Raw genomic sequence first — 22,688 nt, 5'->3', positions numbered from 1 at the left:
TTGAACACATTCAAAAGCTCACGTACGTCTTTTTCCATATTATGTTATTCTCTTTCTGCCTTCAGTACTTGTTCCATTAAAACAATTGATTCATAAGATACAGAGGGATTTATTTTAATCAATACTTTATGTAACTCTCTGAGCCCAACCTACAGTATATTACAGAGATCTTACAGTGGAGATAAAACAAAGGGTAATCCTTAATTAGACCAGCTTAGTTCCTAGGAAAAAAATGGAATACAGTATGTCATCATTACAGTACTAATACTACCATTATTTCTCTTGCAAATTTTCTCCATATCTTCAATAGTTTATTGCAAGCATTCAAATGCAATTTTATCTTTGTAATGACTGTGACTAGGCTTAGTTCCAAAATGTTTTGTTTTATCCCTTTAATACCCTTGCCAAATAATCATTAACTTTTTGCTTTTGTTAATTTTCTGTATGGCTTTCTGTCTTCCTCCCTACGGCTATTATTTAAACTCTGTTTGTCTTTTAATAATTTGTACTTCACCTCTTTTCGGGTTACAAATGTATGTTCTGTTTTATTGTACAATGCAACAATTAAATGACGCTTTCCTTTTCAGCATTCTGTGAAGAAGGATGCAGATATGGTGGGACATGTGTTGCCCCCAATACATGCGCCTGTCCTTCTGGATTCACAGGAAGTCATTGTGAAAAAGGTAATATGCTAATTTTCTGCAAATAATTTTGTCTGACTTAAAAATTGCAATTACATATATTTATACTATTTCAGTTTTTCTCTGACTATACTTGCATCAAGGAAATTGATTGCCTAAGTTTAACATTTCCCACATGTATGGGAAATTTGTAGGAGCAGACTAGGTTTCCTAATTTAGGAACTGGGGGAGGAATACTGTAAAGTAAGAATTACAACATCAAAATATCTAGTGCTGCAAAACTGGGGAGTTAGATAGATGCATTTTACTGCTCATTTTTTATTGAAAGTAATTCAATGACAACCACCTAAATGCATACATTGTTAGAAAGGTTGAAGAAAAATGGAGCCAATGTGACACGAAATATTTTATATCAACTGATCATAAAATTTAATTAGAAGCAGTTGGATAGTATACTGCACAGGTCATAGGATACCAGGACAGCAAAGAAAAATTGAATAATGGCTAGTCAGATCCTGGACAATTGAAGGTTTTTCTATATGTTGCAGAATACAAAGAAATTCATCTTCATCATGAAATGTGTTTGTACTTGCCTTTCCATAAGCCCAATATTCAAAAACTTCTATGTATGTTTGAATGACAATGCACATCAAAGACCAACACTTGTGCAGTAATTATAGAACAGGCCTTCAGTAAAAATTAAATATTTCTAATTACCGTATTTTTCGGAGTATAAGATGCACTTTTTCCCCATAAAAGAGCAGACATATTAAGACAGGAAACATTTAAATGGTCTTACATTTATTTGTCACAAGTCTGTGTAAATAGCTTTCTTCAGGTATTCATAGTTCTAACTCTGCAACTAAAATGAACTTTTGACTTTTGGATTTACATCCTCTAACCATCTTCCAATGATGAGCTGTCAATTCTGAAAAGGGGATCTAACTCCATGCATTCAAACATTGTTTACTAAGCATAGGTCTAGAAATCCTACTTTGTATAGAAGTCTAAGCATGAATGTGTCCAGTTAAATCTAGTTTTATCATGGAGAAAATCTATGTGGTTGGTAGGAGTTCAGGACAATTTGTTGATACATAGTCAGACAAATATATTTATAATTCTGTTCAAAATGAAGCTGAGATGATCAGGTACAGAAGGAGAAGGGCAAGTACATTGGCATCATCCTTTACTGTCACATTTTGAAAGACTTAAAATATGTACTGTAGTTATTGTGTGTTCAGTCTCTTTGAACACATTCAAAAGCTCACGTACGTCTTTTTCCATATTATGTTATTCTCTTTCTGCCTTCAGTACTTGTTCCATTAAAACAATTGATTCATAAGATACAGAGGGATTTATTTTAATCAATACTTTATGTAACTCTCTGAGCCCAACCTACAGTATATTACAGAGATCTTACTGTGGAGATAAAACAAAGGGTAATCCTTAATTAGACCAGCTTAGTTCCTAGGAAAAAAATGGAATACAGTATGTCATCATTACAGTACTAATACTACCATTATTTCTCTTGCAAATTTTCTCCATATCTTCAATAGTTTATTGCAAGCATTCAAATGCAATTTTATCTTTGTAATGACTGTGACTAGGCTTAGTTCCAAAATGTTTTGTTTTATCCCTTTAATACCCTTGCCAAATAATCATTAACTTTTTGCTTTTGTTAATTTTCTGTATGGCTTTCTGTCTTCCTCCCTACGGCTGTTATTTAAACTCTGTTTGTCTTTTAATAAATTGTACTTCACCTCTTTTCGGGTTACAAATGTATGTTCTGTTTTATTGTACAATGCAACAATTAAATGACGCTTTCCTTTTCAGCATTCTGTGAAGAAGGATGCAGATATGGTGGGACATGTGTTGCCCCCAATACATGCGCCTGTCCTTCTGGATTCACAGGAAGTCATTGTGAAAAAGGTAATATGCTAATTTTCTGCAAATAATTTTGTCTGACTTAAAAATTGCAATTACATATATTTATACTATTTCAGTTTTTCTCTGACTATACTTGCATCAAGGAAATTGATTGCCTAAGTTTAACATTTCCCACATGTATGGGAAATTTGTAGGAGCAGACTAGGTTTCCTAATTTAGGAACTGGGGGAGGAATACTGTAAAGTAAGAATTACAACATCAAAATATCTAGTGCTGCAAAACTGGGGAGTTAGATAGATGCATTTTACTGCTCATTTTTTATTGAAAGTAATTCAATGACAACCACCTAAATGCATACATTGTTAGAAAGGTTGAAGAAAAATGGAGCCAATGTGACACGAAATATTTTATATCAACTGATCATAAAATTTAATTAGAAGCAGTTGGATAGTATACTGCACAGGGTCATAGGATACCAGGACAGCAAAGAAGAATTGAATAATGGCTAGTCAGATCCTGGACAATTGAAGGTTTTTCTATATGTTGCAGAATACAAAGAAATTCATCTTCATCATGAAATGTGTTTGTACTTGCCTTTCCATAAGCCCAATATTCAAAAACTTCTATGTATGTTTGAATGACAACGCACATCAAAGACCAACACTTGTGCAGTAATTATAGAACAGGCCTTCAGTAAAAATTAAATATTTCTAATTACCGTATTTTTCGGAGTATAAGATGCACTTTTTCCCCCCATAAAAGAGGATGAAAATTTGGGTATGTCTTATACACCAAATGTAGCCCCCGTCCTCCGCTGCCACCACCCCTCCAAAAATAGGGTGACGGAGGCAGCAATAGACTATGGCAATCCCTGCAGCCTGAAGCAGCTGATCTTCAGGAGGCTGATCCAACTGACAATCAGCTGCTTGTGCTAATCAGGCTGTGCCGAATCTGAAATTGAAATGGGCTGTTTGCTGCAAAGAGGCAAATTTCTGGAAGGCAGAGGCAGATTTTTTTCCCCTTGTTTTCCTCCCAAAAACGATAGATGCGTCTTATAGTCTGGAGTGTCTTATACTCCAAAAAATACAGTAGGTTCTAATTAGAGTTAGACAACAAACTCATTGGAAAAATATATGAAAGAATAAAACTGAAATATATGTCAATAGATGTATAAATTACCAATAACTAAACTGCATTTAATAATTCATAACTAGAGGCTTGACATCACTACCCACTCCCAATTACTTAGTATTTTAATACTTTATTCTTAATATACCTAATAAATAGTAATTAAAACACCTGATGGTCACACAAGAATAATAATGGGAAATCAAGCTGAAATAGAAAATTAGATGCACTCACAACAATTCAAATATTGGCTTGCATTTTCCAAAGCCACATAGGGATAAGACTGAGGCATAATTTTTTAGCAATTAAAAACAAAACAAAACCAATGACACCAGACAAAGATTTCCTAAGGCATCTCAAGCCATAACTGACCTCTTATATCAAACTCATTCAGAATACCCTGTTTCCCTCCAAATAAGACATCCCCTGATAATAAGCCCAATCGGGCTTTTGAGAGCATGGCAATAAGGCCAAGCGCTTATTTAGGGTTCGAAAAAATATAAGACAGGCAGGGTCTTATTTTCATGGAAACGAGGTATTATTTTTTCTTAGTTTATATTCTAAAATATAAAAATACAAAAGCAAAAAAATAGGAAAAATAAAGGAGAGAAAAGGGAAGGAAAAAGTGTAGAAAATAAAGGAAAAAGAAAGAAAAGGTATTGACCTCTGGCTCCGTTTGGTGACGTAAAATAAGATAATAACAACAAACCTCAACTTTTACTTTTGCATAATAGTATAAGCTAGCCCTTTCTATAAAAGCAAATCTATCTAATTGGAAAAACCCAAAATCAAACTTTCATTTTTTCCTACTTCAAGCGCAAAGTCCAGAAGCAGTTTCCAAGTAGAAACAAAAGTAGTTGTGTTTATTTCTTTAATCAAAACAAGCAATTTAGCCATCTCTGATAAAGCCAGCTGCTTCAGAATATTAAAGGAAGAATAAATCTTTGATTTGTAGATAGACCGTTTCAGTGGTGGGTTCCTACCGGTTCACTCTGGCAGTGGGAAGCTCCACTCACCCACCCAGATGTCTTCACGGACTCTCTGCGCATACGCCGAAGCTTCTGCGCATGTGCAGAAGTGCCTCCAGTGCACGCGCGCTCCCATTGCAAACAGGTAGTGAACATAAGCGGAACCCATCCCTGAACTGTTTCCTGTTGTGTGTGTATGGAGGAGGGACATATTCAAATCATCTAAATCTATGGTTTTGCAAATCTAATGTTTGCAGCAAAAATATATCAACCAATCAGATACTCCTCTCCACAAATTAACTAACTATAACCTGCTATTAAAAAATGAAAATTAAAGTCATTGGAGAAAGCCGCCCATTGCCATTGTGCAATAGCAACATGCTTGAATAGAGAAAACATGAAACGGTCCAGTGCTGGTTTTGGTCCAGAATGCAGTATAGTTAGATAACACCTCTGCTTTGCAAATTACATTGTAGATAGTCCTTGATTTACAACCACAATTGGGACCACAATTGGGACTGGAATTTCTATCGTAAGTCAAGCGGGACCACAGGACCTGTGGTTGTAAGTCAAGCAGGACCTGATTTTACCACAATTTTTACAGCAGTCAGGTGATTCACTATAGTTGGTAAGCAAGCCACATAGTCTTAATCAATGCAGCTGCCTCAATGGGCAAATCTGAAATCAGAAAAAAAGATTGCAAACTGCAATCATGTGACCCCCAGCGCATTGTAGCTGTCAGAAGGGCCTTCAGGTGCAATTCAACGTGTTGGTTGTTCCCTACAAACACTATATGGCAGGGGTGTCAAACTCGTGGCCTGCGGGTCAGATGCATCATATGCTGACCAAGCCCATTCACAGTTTAGCGAAGAGGGGAAAAGTCACATGAGTTTGACACTCCTTCTATACGGTGTTGGATGTACCTATATGATGGATTGTTTCTCTGCCACTGTTTCAACCTGTCCTGTAAGATTAAACAGAGCCAGCATGCTCTGATCCCATCAGCTAGGCAATGTCACTTCCACCATCCATTCCTGTTTTGTTGCCAGATTTTTTCTGTTTCTTTTTTTTTTTTTCAGTTTGCATACCAGCCAGAGTCTTTGAAAAGTTGGGTGGTTTTAGCAGTAAGTTCTAAATAGTTTACACATAAATATTACAACAGTGGAAGCTAATTAAAGCTGCTCTTTCTTCCCTGGTTAACTTAGAAATGATTAAATAGAGCATAGTGGCTAAACTGAGGGTTTTGAATTAGATGGATTGCAAAAAAAATGTGGCTCTGAGTTTTTTGATGTAAATAACAATTATGATAATATAGAGAATTTTAAAGGTTAACAAAATATTTTTCTAATTAGAGGAAATATACATTGCATAATACTAAAGGCTAAAGTGCCCTGTAAACTACCACCACTTGAGGTATTTCACTGACAGATTAATACCATTGTTTGGAAGTCCCTGAGTGGAAAATTCATTCCTAGTTTTGTATTTCAGAAAGGGAGAGATGAGGAGAGGTTCAAAGGAAGATATATCTTGAAAAGATGCTTAGTGAATTTCTATGAAGAAAATACATAAATTCAGAAACGGCTGTGCAAATGAGAACAATATATTATTTCCATGCAGAAGCAAATGATATTTCTTAAGATCTAAATACTGTGAATCCTGAAATAGTGATGGTTCAACAGACACTTCTTTCCTCTTCTTCCCCATGTCTTAATATCATTATTATTACCAATCATATATTATTAGTAATACTATGTTCTTACTAATGATTGCTTCGTCAGTACAATTCAGTTCAGTTTTTTTTGAGAAAGAGATTTATTGAGGATAGTGAATTTTAATACAGGTAGCCCTTGACTTACAGCAGATCACGCCATTCAAAGTTACTGGAAAAAGTGGCTTATGATCATTTTTCACACTTATGACCATTGCAGCATATCCTTGATCACTATCAGCCGAGGGCCCAGGGTAGGGGTGGTGGGGTAGCGGTTGTCATCAACGAAGTCTGGAACCGAGGGAGGTCGCTGTCCCGCAGATAGCCGGTTGTGAAACCCTCCTAGTGAGGTGGGGCCGTGGGGTGCAGGTGGGCTTGCTGATTGTGTACCTGGCTCCTTGCTACATAACGGCAGCCCTGCCCGAGCTGCTAGAGATGATAGCCGGGACAGCGGTTGAGACCCCCAGACTTATGGTTATGGGGGATTTCAACTTGCCGTCGGCGGGCGAATCATCAACGGCAGCTCGGGAGTTCATGGCTTCCATGACAGCCTTGGACCTGACCCAGGTAGTTAATGGTCCCACACCGGGGGTAACACACTGGACTTGATTTTTGTCTCGGGACAGTGGCTGAATGATCTGGAGTTAGGGGAGTTAATATCTCAACCCCTGTCATGGTCAGATCATTTACTCCTTCAGCTAGACTTTCGAACCGCTACACCACACCGCAGGGAGACGGAACCAATTCGATGGTTCCATCCCAGGCGCCTGATGGACCCAGAGAGGTTTCTGACGGAGCTTGGGCCATTTCCGAGGTACTTAGCCCACGGCTCGGCCGAGGAACTGGTAGCCGCCTGGGAGGAGGCGGCGGCTGGCACCTTAGACCGCGTCGTGCCTTTGCGGCCTCTGACCCGGCGATGAACTCGACCAGCTCCTTGGTATAACGAGGAGCTGAGAGAGATGAAGCGCCGGAGAAGACGCCTAGAGAGCGCTTGGAGGTCCAGCCACTCTGAACCCGACTGAACACTAGTGAGGTCACATATTCGGACCTACCTAGTGGCGATCAGAGCGGCGAAGCATAATTATTTCTCCGCACTCATCGCATCGGCAGATAATCGCCCAGCCACCCTGTTTAGGGTGACCCACTCCCTGCTTATGCAGGAGGCTCGGGAGGACCCCTTACAGGGGCGTGCTGAGGATTTTGTACAGTATCTGTCTGATAAAATCGCTCAGATTCGGGACGGATTGGACACTAATTGGATAGATCCGGGTGGGATGGCAGGGACGAGTCTTGAGAGTGTTATCTGGGCTGAGTATGATCCTGTGACTCCCGATGACATGGACAGGTTGTTGGGTAGGTTGAATCCCACCACATGTTTATTGGACCCGTGTCCCTCCTGGATGGTACTGGCCACACAGGAGGTTACACGAGGCTGGCTCCTGGGAGTTACTAACGCTTCTTTGTTGGGGGGCATTTTCCCCGCCGCCTTGAAAGAGGCGGTGGTGAGGCCCCTCCTCAAGAAGCCCTCCCTGGACCCCGCTGTATTAGCGAACTATCGTCCAGTCTCCAACCTTCGCTTTTTGGCGAAGGTTGTTGAGAGTGTGGTGGCGTATCAGCTTCCTCAATACCTGGAGGAAACTGTCTATCTGGATCCATTCCAGTCCGGTTTCAGACCCGGATACAGCACCGAGACGGCTTTGGTCGCGTTGGTGGATGACCTCTGGAGGGCTCAGGACAGGAGATGTTCCTCTGTCCTGGTTCTGTTAGATCTCTCGGCGGCTTTTGATACCATCGACCATGGTATCCTGCTGTGGCGGTTGGAGGGATTGGGGGTGGGAGGCACCGTTTATCGGTGGTTCTCCTCCTATCTCTCTGACCATTCGCAAACGGTGTTGGCAGGAGGGCAGAGATCAACCCCAAGGTGCCTCACTTGTGGGGTGCCTCAGGGATCTGTTTTCTCGCCTCTCCTGTTTAACATCTACATGAAGCCTCTGGGTGAGGTTATCCGTGGTTTCGGGGTGGATTATCATCTGTATGCTGACGATACTCAGTTGTACATTTCCACCCCGAACCACCCCAATGAAGCCGTTGAAGTGATGGGCCAGTGTCTTGAGGCCATGTGGGTCTGGATGGGGAGAAACAGGCTCCAACTCAACCCCTCCAAGACAGAGTGACTTTGGGTTCCGGCATCCTGGTACAGTCAGCTTACACCATTGCTGACTGTTGGGGGGGGAAGTCCTGACCCCCAGGGGAAGAGTGCGCAACTTAGGCATTCTCCTGGATGATCGGCTGTCCTTAGAGGAACATTTGACGGCCGTCGCCAGGGGAGCATTTTATCAGGTTCACCTGATTCGCCAGTTGCGCCCCTTCCTTGACCAGGACTCCTTACGCACGGTCACTCATGCCCTCGTCACTTCCCGACTGGACTATTGCAATGCTCTCTACATGGGGCTCCCCTTGAAGAGCACCAGGAAGCTCCAGATAGTCCAGAATGCGGCCGCGTGGGTGATAGAGGGAGCACCGCATTGCTCCCCTATAACACCTATCCTGCGTGGCCTACACTGGCTGCCGGTGGCCTTCCAGGTGCAATTCAAGGTGTTGGTCACCACCTTTAAAGCGCTCCATGGCTTAGGACCGGGATATCTACGAGACCGCCTTCTGCCACCAATTGCCTCCCAACGACCTGTGCGCTCACACAGAGCAGGCCTCCTCAGGGTGCCATCGACTAAACAATGTAGGTTGGCGGCCCCCGGGGGAGGGCCTTTTCTGTGGCAGCACCGGCCCTATGGAACGAGCTACCTCCGGGGTTATGACAACTTCCTGACCTCCAGGCCTTCAAACATGAACTGAAGACCTTATTATTCCATCAAGCTGGACTAGCCTAAGAAATATTTAGTGAAATTTTAAATGGGTTTTAAATCGGTCTTTTACCGTTTTAATGATTTGGCCATCAAATATTAGGTTTTAATTGTTTTTTAATATTGTTATTTATTATATTTATATTGGTATTGTGTATTTTAATATGAACCGCCCTGAGTCCTTTGGGAGATGGTGCGGTATAGAAATTTAATTAATAATAATAATAATAACATGATTAAAATTTGGATGCTTTGCGACTGCTTCATATTTATGATGGTTGCAGTGTCCCATGGTGATATGATCAGCTTCTATGACCTTCCAACAAGCAAAGTCAACGGGGAAGCCAGATTCACTTAACAACCATCTTACTAACTTAACAACCATAGTGATTCACCTAACAACTGTGGCAAGAAAGGTCGTAAAATGGGGCAAAACTCCTTTAATAAAATGTTCCATTTAGCAATGTAAATTTTGGGCTGCATTGTAGTCATAAGTTGAGGACTATCGTAACTTACTCATTAGTTTTATATGTTGCTTCTCGATTAATGTCAGTGTAATTTGTTTGCCTGACATATGAAGTCAATCAACCAAGAGCTGTATTATTGAATGGGTGTTACGTGATGCAAATTTAGGAATGAGCTTCCTAATCAAGGTGATTCAATTGGGTGTATAGTTTTGGCCCTTGTGCTTCTACATTAGCTTCCCATTTGAGCATCATGCAATCTATTATAAATCATTAATCAATGTATCGGTTTTTACTCTGCAGCCCTTTTCTGGAATGTTTCGAGAGGCAAGTTGGGAACTTTGACTTACTGTTCTGTCTTTCTTGGTTTCTGTTATTCAGACAGGTACTTTTGATTGAAGGATAAGGCTTAAATTAATTATGTGGTCCTTTATTGCCACTCTCAGTTGTAGCAATGCATCTTTGATCAAATTAGCCAGCTTCATATTAAGGTATAAAAACTGACTTTTTTTAATGACCAGTAAAATTATCCAAAGTAAAATAATCCAAAGTGAATATTTTTTTCTCCACTACTCCAAATTGTGGCTAGAAAGTGGGCAGTCATCTACAATTTTATACAAAGGCATTAGAAATGGCTGAATAGGCTGTCTTCAGTGCCATCTATTTGCTATACTGGGTTTAAAAAATGTCCTGTCCAGTAACTCAGGACTATTCTCTGTGCATTATTTGAAACAGTAGACTATCTATGGCAGGACTGTCAAACTGGCAGCCTGTATCACGTGCAGGCCACACCCACTCCAGCTCCGCAAAGGCAAAAAACATCGCGATATGTCATGATACGTCACAAGACACGGATCGAGTTTGACACCTGTGATCTACGGACTTTGCTACTAATTACCTAATTAGTAGCAAAGGTGTTTTACTCTTCAGAAAAAGTGTAAGATAAACTTACAGCAGTTAAAAATGACCACCCAATAGCTGCTGGGTTTATTTTGTTGGATGATGAATTTGGGATTTATGAAAGACACAGAAGTGATAAAATTGGGCTCAATGGGAATTTAGTGGTTGCTGAACACTCATGTTTTATTTATTTTTTGTTTTGAGAGGGATACAAAGTGAAATATTATTGGATTTAAAAGTCAATTGTGCCATGCTCTTAAGAGAAAAATTTCCCAGAGATGGTGGCCTTTGTAAATTAATGAAATTAATAGAACACTAAAGCTTAACTTAGGCTTGTGTTTTGGTACAGAGCCGAGGAAAGTTTACTGAATGTAAGGCGATTGTGAGAAAATTTTGTGCCATAAAATAAAGGTATATTTACTTTCTTACGATTTTCTCTAAAATGTGACATCATTGGGTATTTTATATAGACATAGGAAGTTCTACTTTTGTGGTGGATTGGCGTACCTGTAGTCTTGCTTCTTGATAATGAACACAGAAAAATTAGAGCCATCCAATTCCAAATCCATGGTTATTTTTAAGGCCTCCCCTTTGTTGTTGTCATCCATTTTTCAATAGCAAATACATTCCCCATCATACCTTTTGGCATCTTATATTCTTTAGGTTTTATTGTGGCTTCAGTGGCTCAATCTATTTCTAACCAATTAAAGATTAAGTGACAAAACTGAAAATGTCAGGGCATCTAATAGATAACTAGCTTTTACTATGCGACAACATCACTGAAGGCAAAGTATGCTATTAATTTTCCCCCCACATTTGTTCTGAATGCATGCGGCAGGGTTGACATTTTGATATATGGTGCAGTTATGGTTTTAGCACAGCAAAAAGAGATGTTGGCCTTTCCCACTTGTTTGCCGTTTCTCTAGCTCACAAGCAACCCTTCCCACATTCAGGTGCCATTCAGATCCATATTGTTCTCACTTTGAAGAAAAAATGAAGACCTTCCCCTGGAGACATTATTGCATTATTGTTAACCCTTTTTTAAGTTGAAATTAGCAAATGTAAACGTGTCAACCGGATAAGGATGGATCGGTAAATAGAACCCAATGTAAATATAAGTATGTAGAGGAACGAGTAAATAAGAACAGAGAATATATAGTGTACTTCATTTTAGGCCACTCGAATATGAATTATCGATACACTGAAAGCTGTACTCTTTATTGAATTAATACACAAATAAATATATAAACAATAAACATCTTCCTCCAATTTTTTAAAGCAGCAAACTCTGAAAAAATTAAGATGCTCTGCTACTCCTTATTTATTGACTTATTTAATATTATTATTCCAAGGTTGAAACTTTTGTAAAACAAAAAGGTTTCAAAACAAAGAAGGCATATTGGATTTTAAGCAACAATATTGTAATATTTTACTTGATAATTCTCTTACCTATTATGTCTTTCTGCCACATTGCATAGTTTACTGAATATATAAAGAGCTACTATTGTTCACCAGCCAACAATTCGCTGTCTTTAAGAGATACATATACTGTATTAAAGGATAACCAGTTCAAGTGCTAATTATGAAATATTTGAAAAGAAAATGCAATTTGTATATATATATTCAGGATATTTGTGTAGGAGGAAGCATTCAGGATTCAAATTAAATCAAGACTATTTCATTCCTTTAAACTCTTGAGTTAGGGACCAAATGGCCTTTTAGATCAGAGGCTGGAAAATTAATTATATGCACCAGAACTCTTCTATAAGACATAATGGAGACAGGTGTGGGTTGACCATCGCCATAAAAGATTAGTGGAACTATAAAGCTTATATGTGGAAATAAATATAAATCCTTATTTGCATCTTTGACATTTGAACAAAATTAAAGCCTAGTAAAGTTCCTGAGAGGCAAAATGCAACAAATAACACTCCAAGAAAAAAGAGAATTCAAATATTAATTTGATATTGTTCTTATGCAACAAGGAAAGTTATTCACGTTGATTCCTTGCCTAGCCAGCTCAGTAATACTACAGTTCTCCTTGTATCCATTTAGAATTTAATCCAATAGATTCAGTGTTCTTATTCCCGGAAATTCAATGTAGCTTTAATGTTTACTATTACTTAAGTGCAGCAATTATTCCTTTCAGTGTAAATTATCCATTAAATAAATTGCATATCACAGAATATAGCATAAATGGAAGAGGTTTCATGTGAAAGAGTGAAATTTTCTTTTCCTTTTTTTTTTTTGGGTGTTTCTGAATAGCTTGTCTTTTATCTCCATCAGTCTGGTCTTTAGGAATGATACTCATCTGTCTTTTGAATGAGACATAAAATGCAGGCCCTAAACACTTGTGTTTCAATGGAACTTAGATCCAATTCCAGCTTTGGTAATTACTTTGTCTGACTTTCCTCACAGTTTCAGTGTTCAGTTCTTGACTTAAAGTGTTGTATATTGCTACTGGCACACAGAGTGATTGAAACAATTTTACCCCTGGGTATATGCATTTTAGCCATTGGTGAAAAAAAATTGCCTCATATCTATTTACGTTAATTTGATAGGAGAGTTATTCTGCTAAACTCTATATGAAATATTGTCTCACCGGCCCTATTTTTTTTTCCAAAACAACAAGTGTAATTTATTTTTTGCTATTACTGTTTTCATGTTGCATTTATTGGTAATACATGTAGCAATATAATCAAATTTATATATTTTTGCCCCTACTTTTACTATTCAAATGGATTGCAGCATTAAAAAGCAATAATAAAAAACTAAAATAATTGGGTTAATATAATATGAACTTACTGGCAATCAGAGAATGGCAAATTAGAATCAATTTAGAGTGGAAATGTCTATTACAATACAGTGTTTTACCTGACTGGGAAGGAATCAGATGGGTTTTCCCTGAGAGAGTGTTCCATTTTCTGTCTTCCACAGGAAATAAAGACTTTTCTTAAGTGTTCAGCGGATAATGGCATGAAGAAGGCTTCAGAAGTAGAAATGAGAAGTCAGGGAAGAAAAAAAGGAATGCTTTTGATGTTTATGGCGAGATGTTTTTTCTAAGAGATATGATCCAGCTACTCTAATGTAAAAAATAGATAAAATACTAGACTGAGTAACTGCATTTTATACACACAAAATGATAGGGTGAAGATGTTTTTAAAAGAAAATTTAGATAGATAGATGACAGACAGACAGACAGACAGACAGAGGATAGATACAGTAGTGGGATTCAGCCAGTTCACACCACTTCGGGAGAACTGGTTGTTAACTTTCTGAGCAGTTTGGTGAACTGGTTGTTGGAAGAAATCATTAGGGCAGAGAACCGGTTGTTAAATTATTTGAATCCCACCACTGGATAGTTAGTTAGTTAGTTAGTTAGTTAGATAGATAGACAGATAGAGAGATAGAGAGATAGAGATAGAGATAGATAGATATACAATATTGTGGCTGTATGAATGGATGTAAATAAAGAAAAAATTAAAGATGAGTTAGGTACTAGGATACAGTCGCCAGGCAGAATTAACTGCCAATTGCACGTCAAAAAAGACAAGATCACGCTCCTTTTTTTTTCTATTGCTGTTGAATATAATGCCCTATTGTAAATAAAAAGCCAACCAAAATTTCTTTAATTTGTTTTTATATTATATTTGGCACAAAACCCTCAAAATACAAAAGTAAGGCATAAATAAAAAGTTAAAAATTGGTCCTGGGTGCCAATAAATTAAGAATTTATTATAGACTATCTTGAGAATTTTCATTCTCTGGGTAAGAGTATGTGTGTGAGAGAGAGAGTAGGAGGGAGGAAGTGTGTGTGTGTGTGTGTGTGTGAGTGTGTGTGTGTGTGTGTGTGTGTGTGTGAGAGAGAGAGAGAGAGAGAGAGAGAGAGAGAGTTATCTGACTATTTCCAATGCTTTCTGACTTTAACATACCAAACAAAGGTTGTGGGCATATTTTCAATAAATTAATCTCATTATATTCAGTAAGGTACAGATTTCAGTCAATGTGATCTGGGATTGCAGTCTAATGCTCTGGGGCATGAGATATTGTTCTGCTCTTGCAAAGATATTATGCTGTTCAGACAGTCTTGGTAGCAATTTATCTGGGGATTTTTAATAATTAAAAACAATTTCCCATTCCAGCCAAAGCTTTATAAAAAGAGAATTGCATCACTACACAGTTGAGTTCCACACTTGTGTATTACATGCTAAAAGTAAAACCATGTGAAAAGTCAGAAGTGCCAGAATTGTGCTTGTAAAGAATTAAAACTTTTAATTTTACTCGTTGATCCACTTGGAATCAGGCAGCTACCATAAGTTGGTGGGGTGAGATATTCATATTCATGGAACTAGGGATGTTTAACCCTAAGAATGCTGAGTATGAGTATGATAATATTGGTCAACTACCTGAAAGTCTTTCCCCCTGTTCTCCATCATTTCAGATTATAAGACACCAATGTATTTACATGAAGGCAAACCGTGACTGAATGTTAGAAAATAATAATAATAGTGGAACCAGTATCTGGCTAGATGGTGAACTCCTTGTTCCTGGATACATACAAATGGAGGCTGGATAGCATTTTTGGGCAATATTTTAATTTGGATACACTAAGCAAATTGTTAACCTGATAGCCACCTTCTCTTTTCATCGAAGTAAAATATCTTTTTGGTCCTCATAAACAGATAACTTGGTACTGCCTTTTTTAATTAAGCCATATCATAGTATCCATTGAATTGATTAGCTATAGGATAGACTGGCAGAGAAGCATAACCTCGGAAATTTAATTTGGAATGTATCTCTTCTACTCCTCCTTTGAATCTCCAAGTTTTTTTTATAAATACACTAATAATGACAAACACACAATGTTATTGTGAATGATTGCCATGGGTGTACATTTAGTTACTAGATTGCTACTGGAAATGGCGTACTTAAATCTCTTCTTACTACAAGTAGTTGTTCAAAGTCACTTAAAAAATGAGGAACAGTCAGACTTTGGATGAGAAGAATTGTTCATCTGCCCAGTCTCTATTGCATTAGAGAGATAGTTGGGGGGAAAAAATCAGAAATAACATTTTGCACAATTAGAGCAATACAGTAACTAAATTTATTTCCTTTTATTTTTCATATTCAAAACTTCTTGATAAATATATACCGGTAGTTGATTTTTCTTGTTGATAGTTTTTATCATCAAATGAGAGATGAGAGTGCTGTGCTACAAATTACCTATTAATGATTTAGGCATTTTTCCTCCTGCTTTAGCAGGGAAGAAAAATTTTTAAAAATCCGTGTAGATTAGAAGAAGGCAATTGCAAACCACTTCTTCAAGAATACTGCCAAGAAAACTGCATGGATGCACTTATCAAAAGTTGAACTCAGTTTGATGGCAGCTTTATTAACTTTATGAAACTGAGTAGTTCATAGGCATATTTACAAAGGAATAAATCTCACTGAACTCAGTAGCTGGTACCAAGTTAGCAGAATTGTCTGCTAATAAGATATGGCATTGGTTTCTGCATTCTTTGTTCTTTGTACTTATAGGAAAAAGAGAATAGAATGAAGAATAGAAAGAATTGTCCTTGCTATGTTCTCAAAGATGCTTTTTCAAGAGGGAACTGGAGTGTTTTTTGCTGTTTTTTGTTGAAGAAGAACAAAATGTTTCATTTCTCATCCAAGAAGTTGTGATGGCAGTACATGTGTGTGGAAGATAGGTACTGACAGTTGAGACTGGATGATGTTGGTGTGGTTCAGACCAGATGGTGGTGAGGGGAATGGAAGGATTGTATTTATTTGCAGTCATCTGGTCGTTAGTATTCTCCCTGAGTGCTCTTGAGGCCACTTGGGGGGTTTGTCTTTGGCGTATGATTTGCCCAACTATGATGTGGATTACTGAGAATCACCACACAAATTTTAACATTCTGTTTTCACTACAACTACAAGGATTAAAGAATGCAACAATAATGTCATCTTAATAAAGAGCGTCCAGTTTCTCACTCTGGTGAATTGAAATGATTTGAAAAGTTATATGGAGTAAAAATGTTGAAATGTGGAATAAATGTTTTGCATTTGTATGGGATAATCTGATGTATATTCTTTTAGAACAGGGGTCTCCAACCTTGGTCCCTTTAAGACTTGTGGACTTGTGGAAAGCTGGCTGAGGAACTCTGGGAGTTGAAGTCCACAAGTCTGAAAGGGACAAAGGTTGGAAACCCCAGTTTTAGAAGGCCTCTGTAATTGGAATATATGGAACATTTGCATTGATTCTAAGAGTCTCTACCTGTTTGTTATTTCTTAATTAAAAATAATAATTTTTATTTGTTATGCTGGAATTATATAACCAATACAATTTAGGGTAATTCATATTAATTAAATGAGCCTTCATGAGGCTTCTCTTATTTTATGCTAGGGCTGCCTTCCCAGAAAACCTCACATAAAATGAATCCTCATAAAATGAGGCATTGAACCAGTAGGAGGAAAAGTAGGATTATGGTGTCAATTAGTATACGGTAAACAGTGCTAATACATTTTTAGAGCTTTATTCTTCAATACCCCATAACTCAAACATGTTTTCTATCTTGTCTCTCTTCTGGGTCCAGTAAAAATATTATTCTCCTTGTTTCCAACAGTTGGATTTCTAATGCATCTAATGCATGGCAAAAAAAGAGGTAGAAAAAATCATGATACTACAAATTTGATTAGAATTTTGTTAAGTTGTGCACAATAGATTTGCTGAGATCAAATGCTCATCCTAGGGCTGAGGTTCCTTTACTAGTTTTAGTGCAACATTTGTTAGAGATACCCTTTACTTTTCATTTTGTGGAAGATGGTTGGACAAGATTTTGATAGTTATTTTGACCTTATAGTGACAATAGTAGCTACATAATATTAGTGTTCTAAGTACAAAAGTAAATAGGAGACAGGGTACATAACTACAACTGCACAACATGATGGTAAATACGTAAGTGAGGGCAATATTTTTAGCAAGAAAATGTTCAAAAGGCAGGAGAATGTCTTTTATCATTTCCAGATGGCTCAAGCTGATTATGCTGACAAAAAGAAATAATAATGGTGTGTGTGTGTGTGTGTGTGTGTGTGTGTGTGTGTATAAAATTTGCAAAAAGTAAGGAAAATCTGTAGTTTTCATAATAAAACACAATGTAGTGTCTCTGTGGTACTCTGAAGTAGCAACACTTATTCAGAGGAAGAAATAGAAGAAACCAATGTAATATTGATGGTGGAGATTCATTCTCCGACCTTGTGGAATGGTTTCTGAATGTTTTGTTATCAGGCTAGATAACATCTTCAGCAGAATAGAATAGAATTTTTTATTGGCCAAGTGTGATTGGACGCACAAGAAATTTGTCTTGATGCATATGTTCTCAGTGTACATAAAAGAAAAGATACGTTCATCAAGAATCATAAGGTACAACACTTAATTATAGTCATAAGGTACAAATAAGCAATCAGGAAACAATCAATATCAATATAAATCGTAAGGATACAAGCAACAAAGTTACGGTCATACAGTCATAAGTGGAAGGAGATGGGTGATGGGAATGAACAGAAGATTAATAGTAGTGCAGATTTAGTAATAGTTTGACAGTGTTGAGGGAATTATTTGTTTAACAGAGTGATGGCGTTTAGGAAGAAACTGTTCTTGTGTCTAGTTGCTCTGGTGTGCAGTGCTCTGTAGCATCATTTTGAGGGTAGGAGCTGAAACAGTTTATGTCCAGGATGTGAGCGGTCTGTAAATATTTTCATAGCCCTCTTTTTGACTCATGCAGTATACAGGTCCTCAGTGGAATTTAGGATTTAGGGGATGTTGGTGTTCTGCTTATAAGGGCTTTGTGTGCTCGGTAGGTCTTGTGATGATAAAGCCACATCAGGTGAGGGTCACATTAGATGAAGGTCTTGTGGTGGGTCAGGTGTGGGTTGTGTCAAGTGGGGATCTTGTGATGGGTCAAGTGTAGGTCCCATAAAGTGAGGGTCTTGTGATGGGGAGGTCATGTCAGATGAAGTTCATTGGGAGATGAAGTGGTGGTTTTGGGGGGTGCATGGGTTGGTTGAGGATTGGTGCTGGTTGGGTGTGTATTTGATTTGAACTCTGAGATGTTTATAGGCTGGTTGTAGGTCATTGTGTCTATTGATGGAATTGCTTGTGGAATACCAGGCTTTGGTAAACTCATGCGTGGGGTGGGTGGTAGCATGGACAATGATTCTTGTATTGCTCCAATCAAATTGGTGTTGTTTAGTGTCAGGGTGGGTAGAGATTAGGGATTTGGTATCATGGTGTTTGACTGACAGCCAGTGTTTGTGGATCCTGGTTTTTAATTGAAAGGAAATAATTGTGGCAAAGCATTATCCTTTGCAAAAGAAAATATCAGCTATTTCCATTTCCCACCATTTCATTTCTATATTAATCTTCGTGGTTAAATTATGAAAAGGGAGTCACGGTGTTCATTAAAAGAGTGAGGGACAATTAAAAGCGAAGGAAACCATTCTTCTAGCTTTCATATAAACAGGGGTATTTTTGTAACTGGGTCAAAATTTTGAATGCAGCACCATAGTAACGTGATGCAAACTCAAGCCTTTTATTTATTTATTTATTTATTTTATTTATTTATTTATTTATTTTGTCACAACAATATATATAAGCATCACACAAAAAGATTATATAGTATATAAACATATATATGAGGAAATATAAGGAGGTATAAGCATATATATACATATATATATATATACATATATATATATATATATATATATATATATATATATATATATATATATATATACATACATACATACATACATACATATGTAGGTCTTTGGTTATTACATACAAACACCCGCGGAAACCTCAGAAAACAAATATATATATATATGAAGAAAAGAAGAAAAACAATGGGACAGGAACGGTAGGCACGTTTGTGCTCTTATGCATGCCTCTTATGGTCCTCTTTGGAATGGGGTGAGGTCAATGATACGTGTCTTGTGACATCACTGATATATATCAAAGGAATGAAGGTTGTGTCACAATAGCACAAAACTGCTTTTTTTGTTTTGCTTTGTTTTATTATTTATTTATTTATTTTATTTTATTTATTTATCAAAAGTGCTGGGTCTTGTGGATGCCTTGGCATACAAGGCAAAATGTCACAGGAGCTAGAGGTTTATATTCATTCAACACATCCAAACAATAAATATTCTGTACAATTCTATAGAAATGGCTTGAAATGTTGTGAAATGTAAAGCAAAAGGTTGAGGTTGCATTATTTTTTGCATTCTCCTGCATTGAACAAAGTCAGAAGTCATCAATTTTTGTCTGTCTCTTTATACTTTTTCTTTCTCTCATATGTTTGTTTCCCTTATTTGTTTCTGTTGTAATAAAACATAATAAAATGTATAGCAAAAATAATAATTGTTCTTTATGTCAGTTATTTCCTGAAGCAGTTTTGTGAATGCCCGCATCCTAGGAGGTGAGGCTGATGCTTCTAGAGGAGTGGAGCTTCTTAGTAAAAACCGTAAAATGCTTAGTAAACTGCTCAAGTAGATAACAACCTGTTACGTGAATGTGGAGAGACACAGAACATGCCCATCTGGTATAGTAGCTATTATCAGAAATATGTATCGTTAATGGCTTATTTTTGACTAACAACAGAGCCAAGAAGATGTCTTTATTCTGGCAGTTTAAAGTTTTATCTAGACATAAGAAGAAGAGGAGAGGGATGAAAATAAGTATTAGTTGTAGTAAAAGTAATAATAGTAGTAGTAGTAGTAATAGCAGTAGTAGTCATCTTTTTTCTGGAAGATTCCTCAAACTAAGCAAACTATGGCAGTCAGATTTTCATAAACTTTTATTTTATTCTGTGCTAAAGGTTGTCCAAATTTCAGAAAATTTTATCCTGCAAAAGACACTTCTCTTTTATTATCTCATTCCCAGGATGCTTTTATGTGTCTTTTGCTCTGCTTTATATATGGTAAGAAATACTATTAGTGCTGTTATTTTCCACTTTATGTTTCTCCATCATTTGTAGATATGAAAAAGCCCAATGAAAAAGGAAATATTTTCCAAACTCTTCACTTGGTATTTAATTGAGGTATAGGAAACTATACTATACTGCTGAAGAGATGATTGTAAAATGACAGGAGCGTCACATAATCTCTTGGTTCCCTCATATTAAAGAACATAAATTACACAGTCATATTTTTTTAGGAAAAAAAATCAAATATTTTTTCTCCATCATACTGAATAAAAATTATACTGTACAGAAGGCAGGCAGATACATAAATGAAATCTTCAGCAGAATACATTAAATAACATCTGACCATATCTCTTTTACTGCCTTAGTGCAGGTCATTTGTAGATCTTATTTAACTTAGACTTAGACTAACTTTATTGTAATGTTGAATGTACACTAATCTGCATGCATTAAAATGAAATTTCATTGCATACAGCTCTCAGATATTTTGGAGGTCATCACCTCCAATATATACTAAATAAACTGCAGTTGCCCTATGCATGTTACCTGGAAGGCTGTTTTTAATGGGACACATTTTTGAAACCAGGGATACATGCTACTTTATAAAATTCACTGCAATTTTTAAGATTGAAGATTTAGGTTATTTTCTAGACCTGTTATTCATTTTATGCATGGTATATAGGTGTTAAAATATTCATTCCTTACTTTTTAGTCCTTATTTCAGGGTTTGTCTTCTATATGATGTCGTCCTAATTCTATAGCATGGCAGTTAGAAGATCTATCACTGCACAGAGAGGCTGGTCCACAACTTCAAATTTCTAACAATTTGCTGGCTGTGATTTTTCCCAGGTATTCACTACTGAAATATCATAGACTTTAGGGTAATAAAACTTACAAGCTAATGTATTGATTTGCAGCATGAAAAATGTAAACATTCTAGTTCATCAAGCTTAATATTAAATACTAACCTCTTAATTATATTTTACTTAACTGTCTTGCTGGATGATGCATATTGATCCTAGCACTTTTTTTCATTCTGATAACCTAGGGTAATTTTGTCACTTGGTCATTGGCCAATATTGATCATATGGAAATGATAGGTTTTTTCAGACCCCAGTTCTTAGATAATCTGTTATTTTTCCTATCTTTTTCTCTTCTCTTTGCTTCCACTTTTTAATTTTGGAGTAATAGGTTTAATTTTGAAGCAGTGATTCTAAAAAAAAATCAAAGTAGATATCTTTAAACACTATAGACTCATCCATCAGTGACACAAGGAAGATTTTCCCATATAGTAAAATAAATAAACAATATAATAGGAGGGCTAATATCTGCAAGGCTTTGCATTTCAAAATTGCTTTCACTGGTGCTGAGATTACAAAATAAGACCTGTTGACTTTCTCCTTTATGGACAGGCTTTTTTATATCATGCATTTGAATCTCTGCAATAAATGAACAGAAAAGCAGTGTCTTCTGAGCTTTCCCCAGTGCTCTGAATAAATGCATTTTGGTTACCCTGACAACATTTCAAAAAACCATTTTTGCATGATGATAAACTATATTTGTCAAATGTAATACCTACACTTTAGGGGTATAAGAATTTGCCTCTTCTAAACAATAAGTGGTCTTCCCTCCTCCAAAGGATTATATGTATTATAGGATATGAGACTGACGGAATCATATATGACTCAGTCCCTATCACTACTATCATTATAAGTCAATGTGTTAGATCTTCAACACCAGCATACTTGAAGATAGTTTTGTGCATCAACTTGATTTCTGTTAAATGAACTTCAAAGGAATTATTAGTTACTGTTATGTAAATGTTTCTTTTTTCTTTAGCGGAGCAAATAAAAAGATTTTCCAGCCACTTGGTCAAATGTCCTTCAGTCGGTTGCCTATTTCCACCCAATTTCTTTTTTGAGAGATCTTATATGTATTTTTTGTTGATATTTTGCTAATTTGAATTGCTTAATTTGATAGGTTTTGAATTAACACTTCTGCTTTGTTTTGTTCTGTCTAATGAAGCAAAAAGAAAAAAAAGAAGAGGGGAGCAGCTATCCAGAATGGAACTTTGTTCTGTATAGATAGAGATACACAAAACTGTTTAGCATATGGTTATTTTAAATAAGGCACTTGATTTGCCAAATAAAT

At 37.0% G+C, this 22,688-nt stretch overlaps 1 protein-coding gene across 1 annotated transcript in view; it reads left to right on the top strand.

Annotated features, from left to right (window-relative positions):
- The window catches only part of NELL1 (neural EGFL like 1), a 634,915-nt gene that overhangs the window by 533,188 nt on the left and 79,039 nt on the right, over positions 1-22,688 (top strand). Inside the window, exon 15 of the mRNA XM_058161221.1 lies at positions 588-683. Coding sequence (XP_058017204.1) covers positions 588-683 — 96 coding nt within the window. The remainder of the gene's footprint in view (positions 1-587; positions 684-22,688) is intronic.

The sequence above is a fragment of the Ahaetulla prasina genome, chromosome 1 (genome assembly GCF_028640845.1).
Source record: "Ahaetulla prasina isolate Xishuangbanna chromosome 1, ASM2864084v1, whole genome shotgun sequence".
Taxonomy (NCBI): domain Eukaryota; kingdom Metazoa; phylum Chordata; class Lepidosauria; order Squamata; family Colubridae; genus Ahaetulla; species Ahaetulla prasina.
The sequence above is the reverse complement of the archived record's forward strand: the minus strand, read 5'-3'. Positions and strand labels throughout refer to the sequence as shown.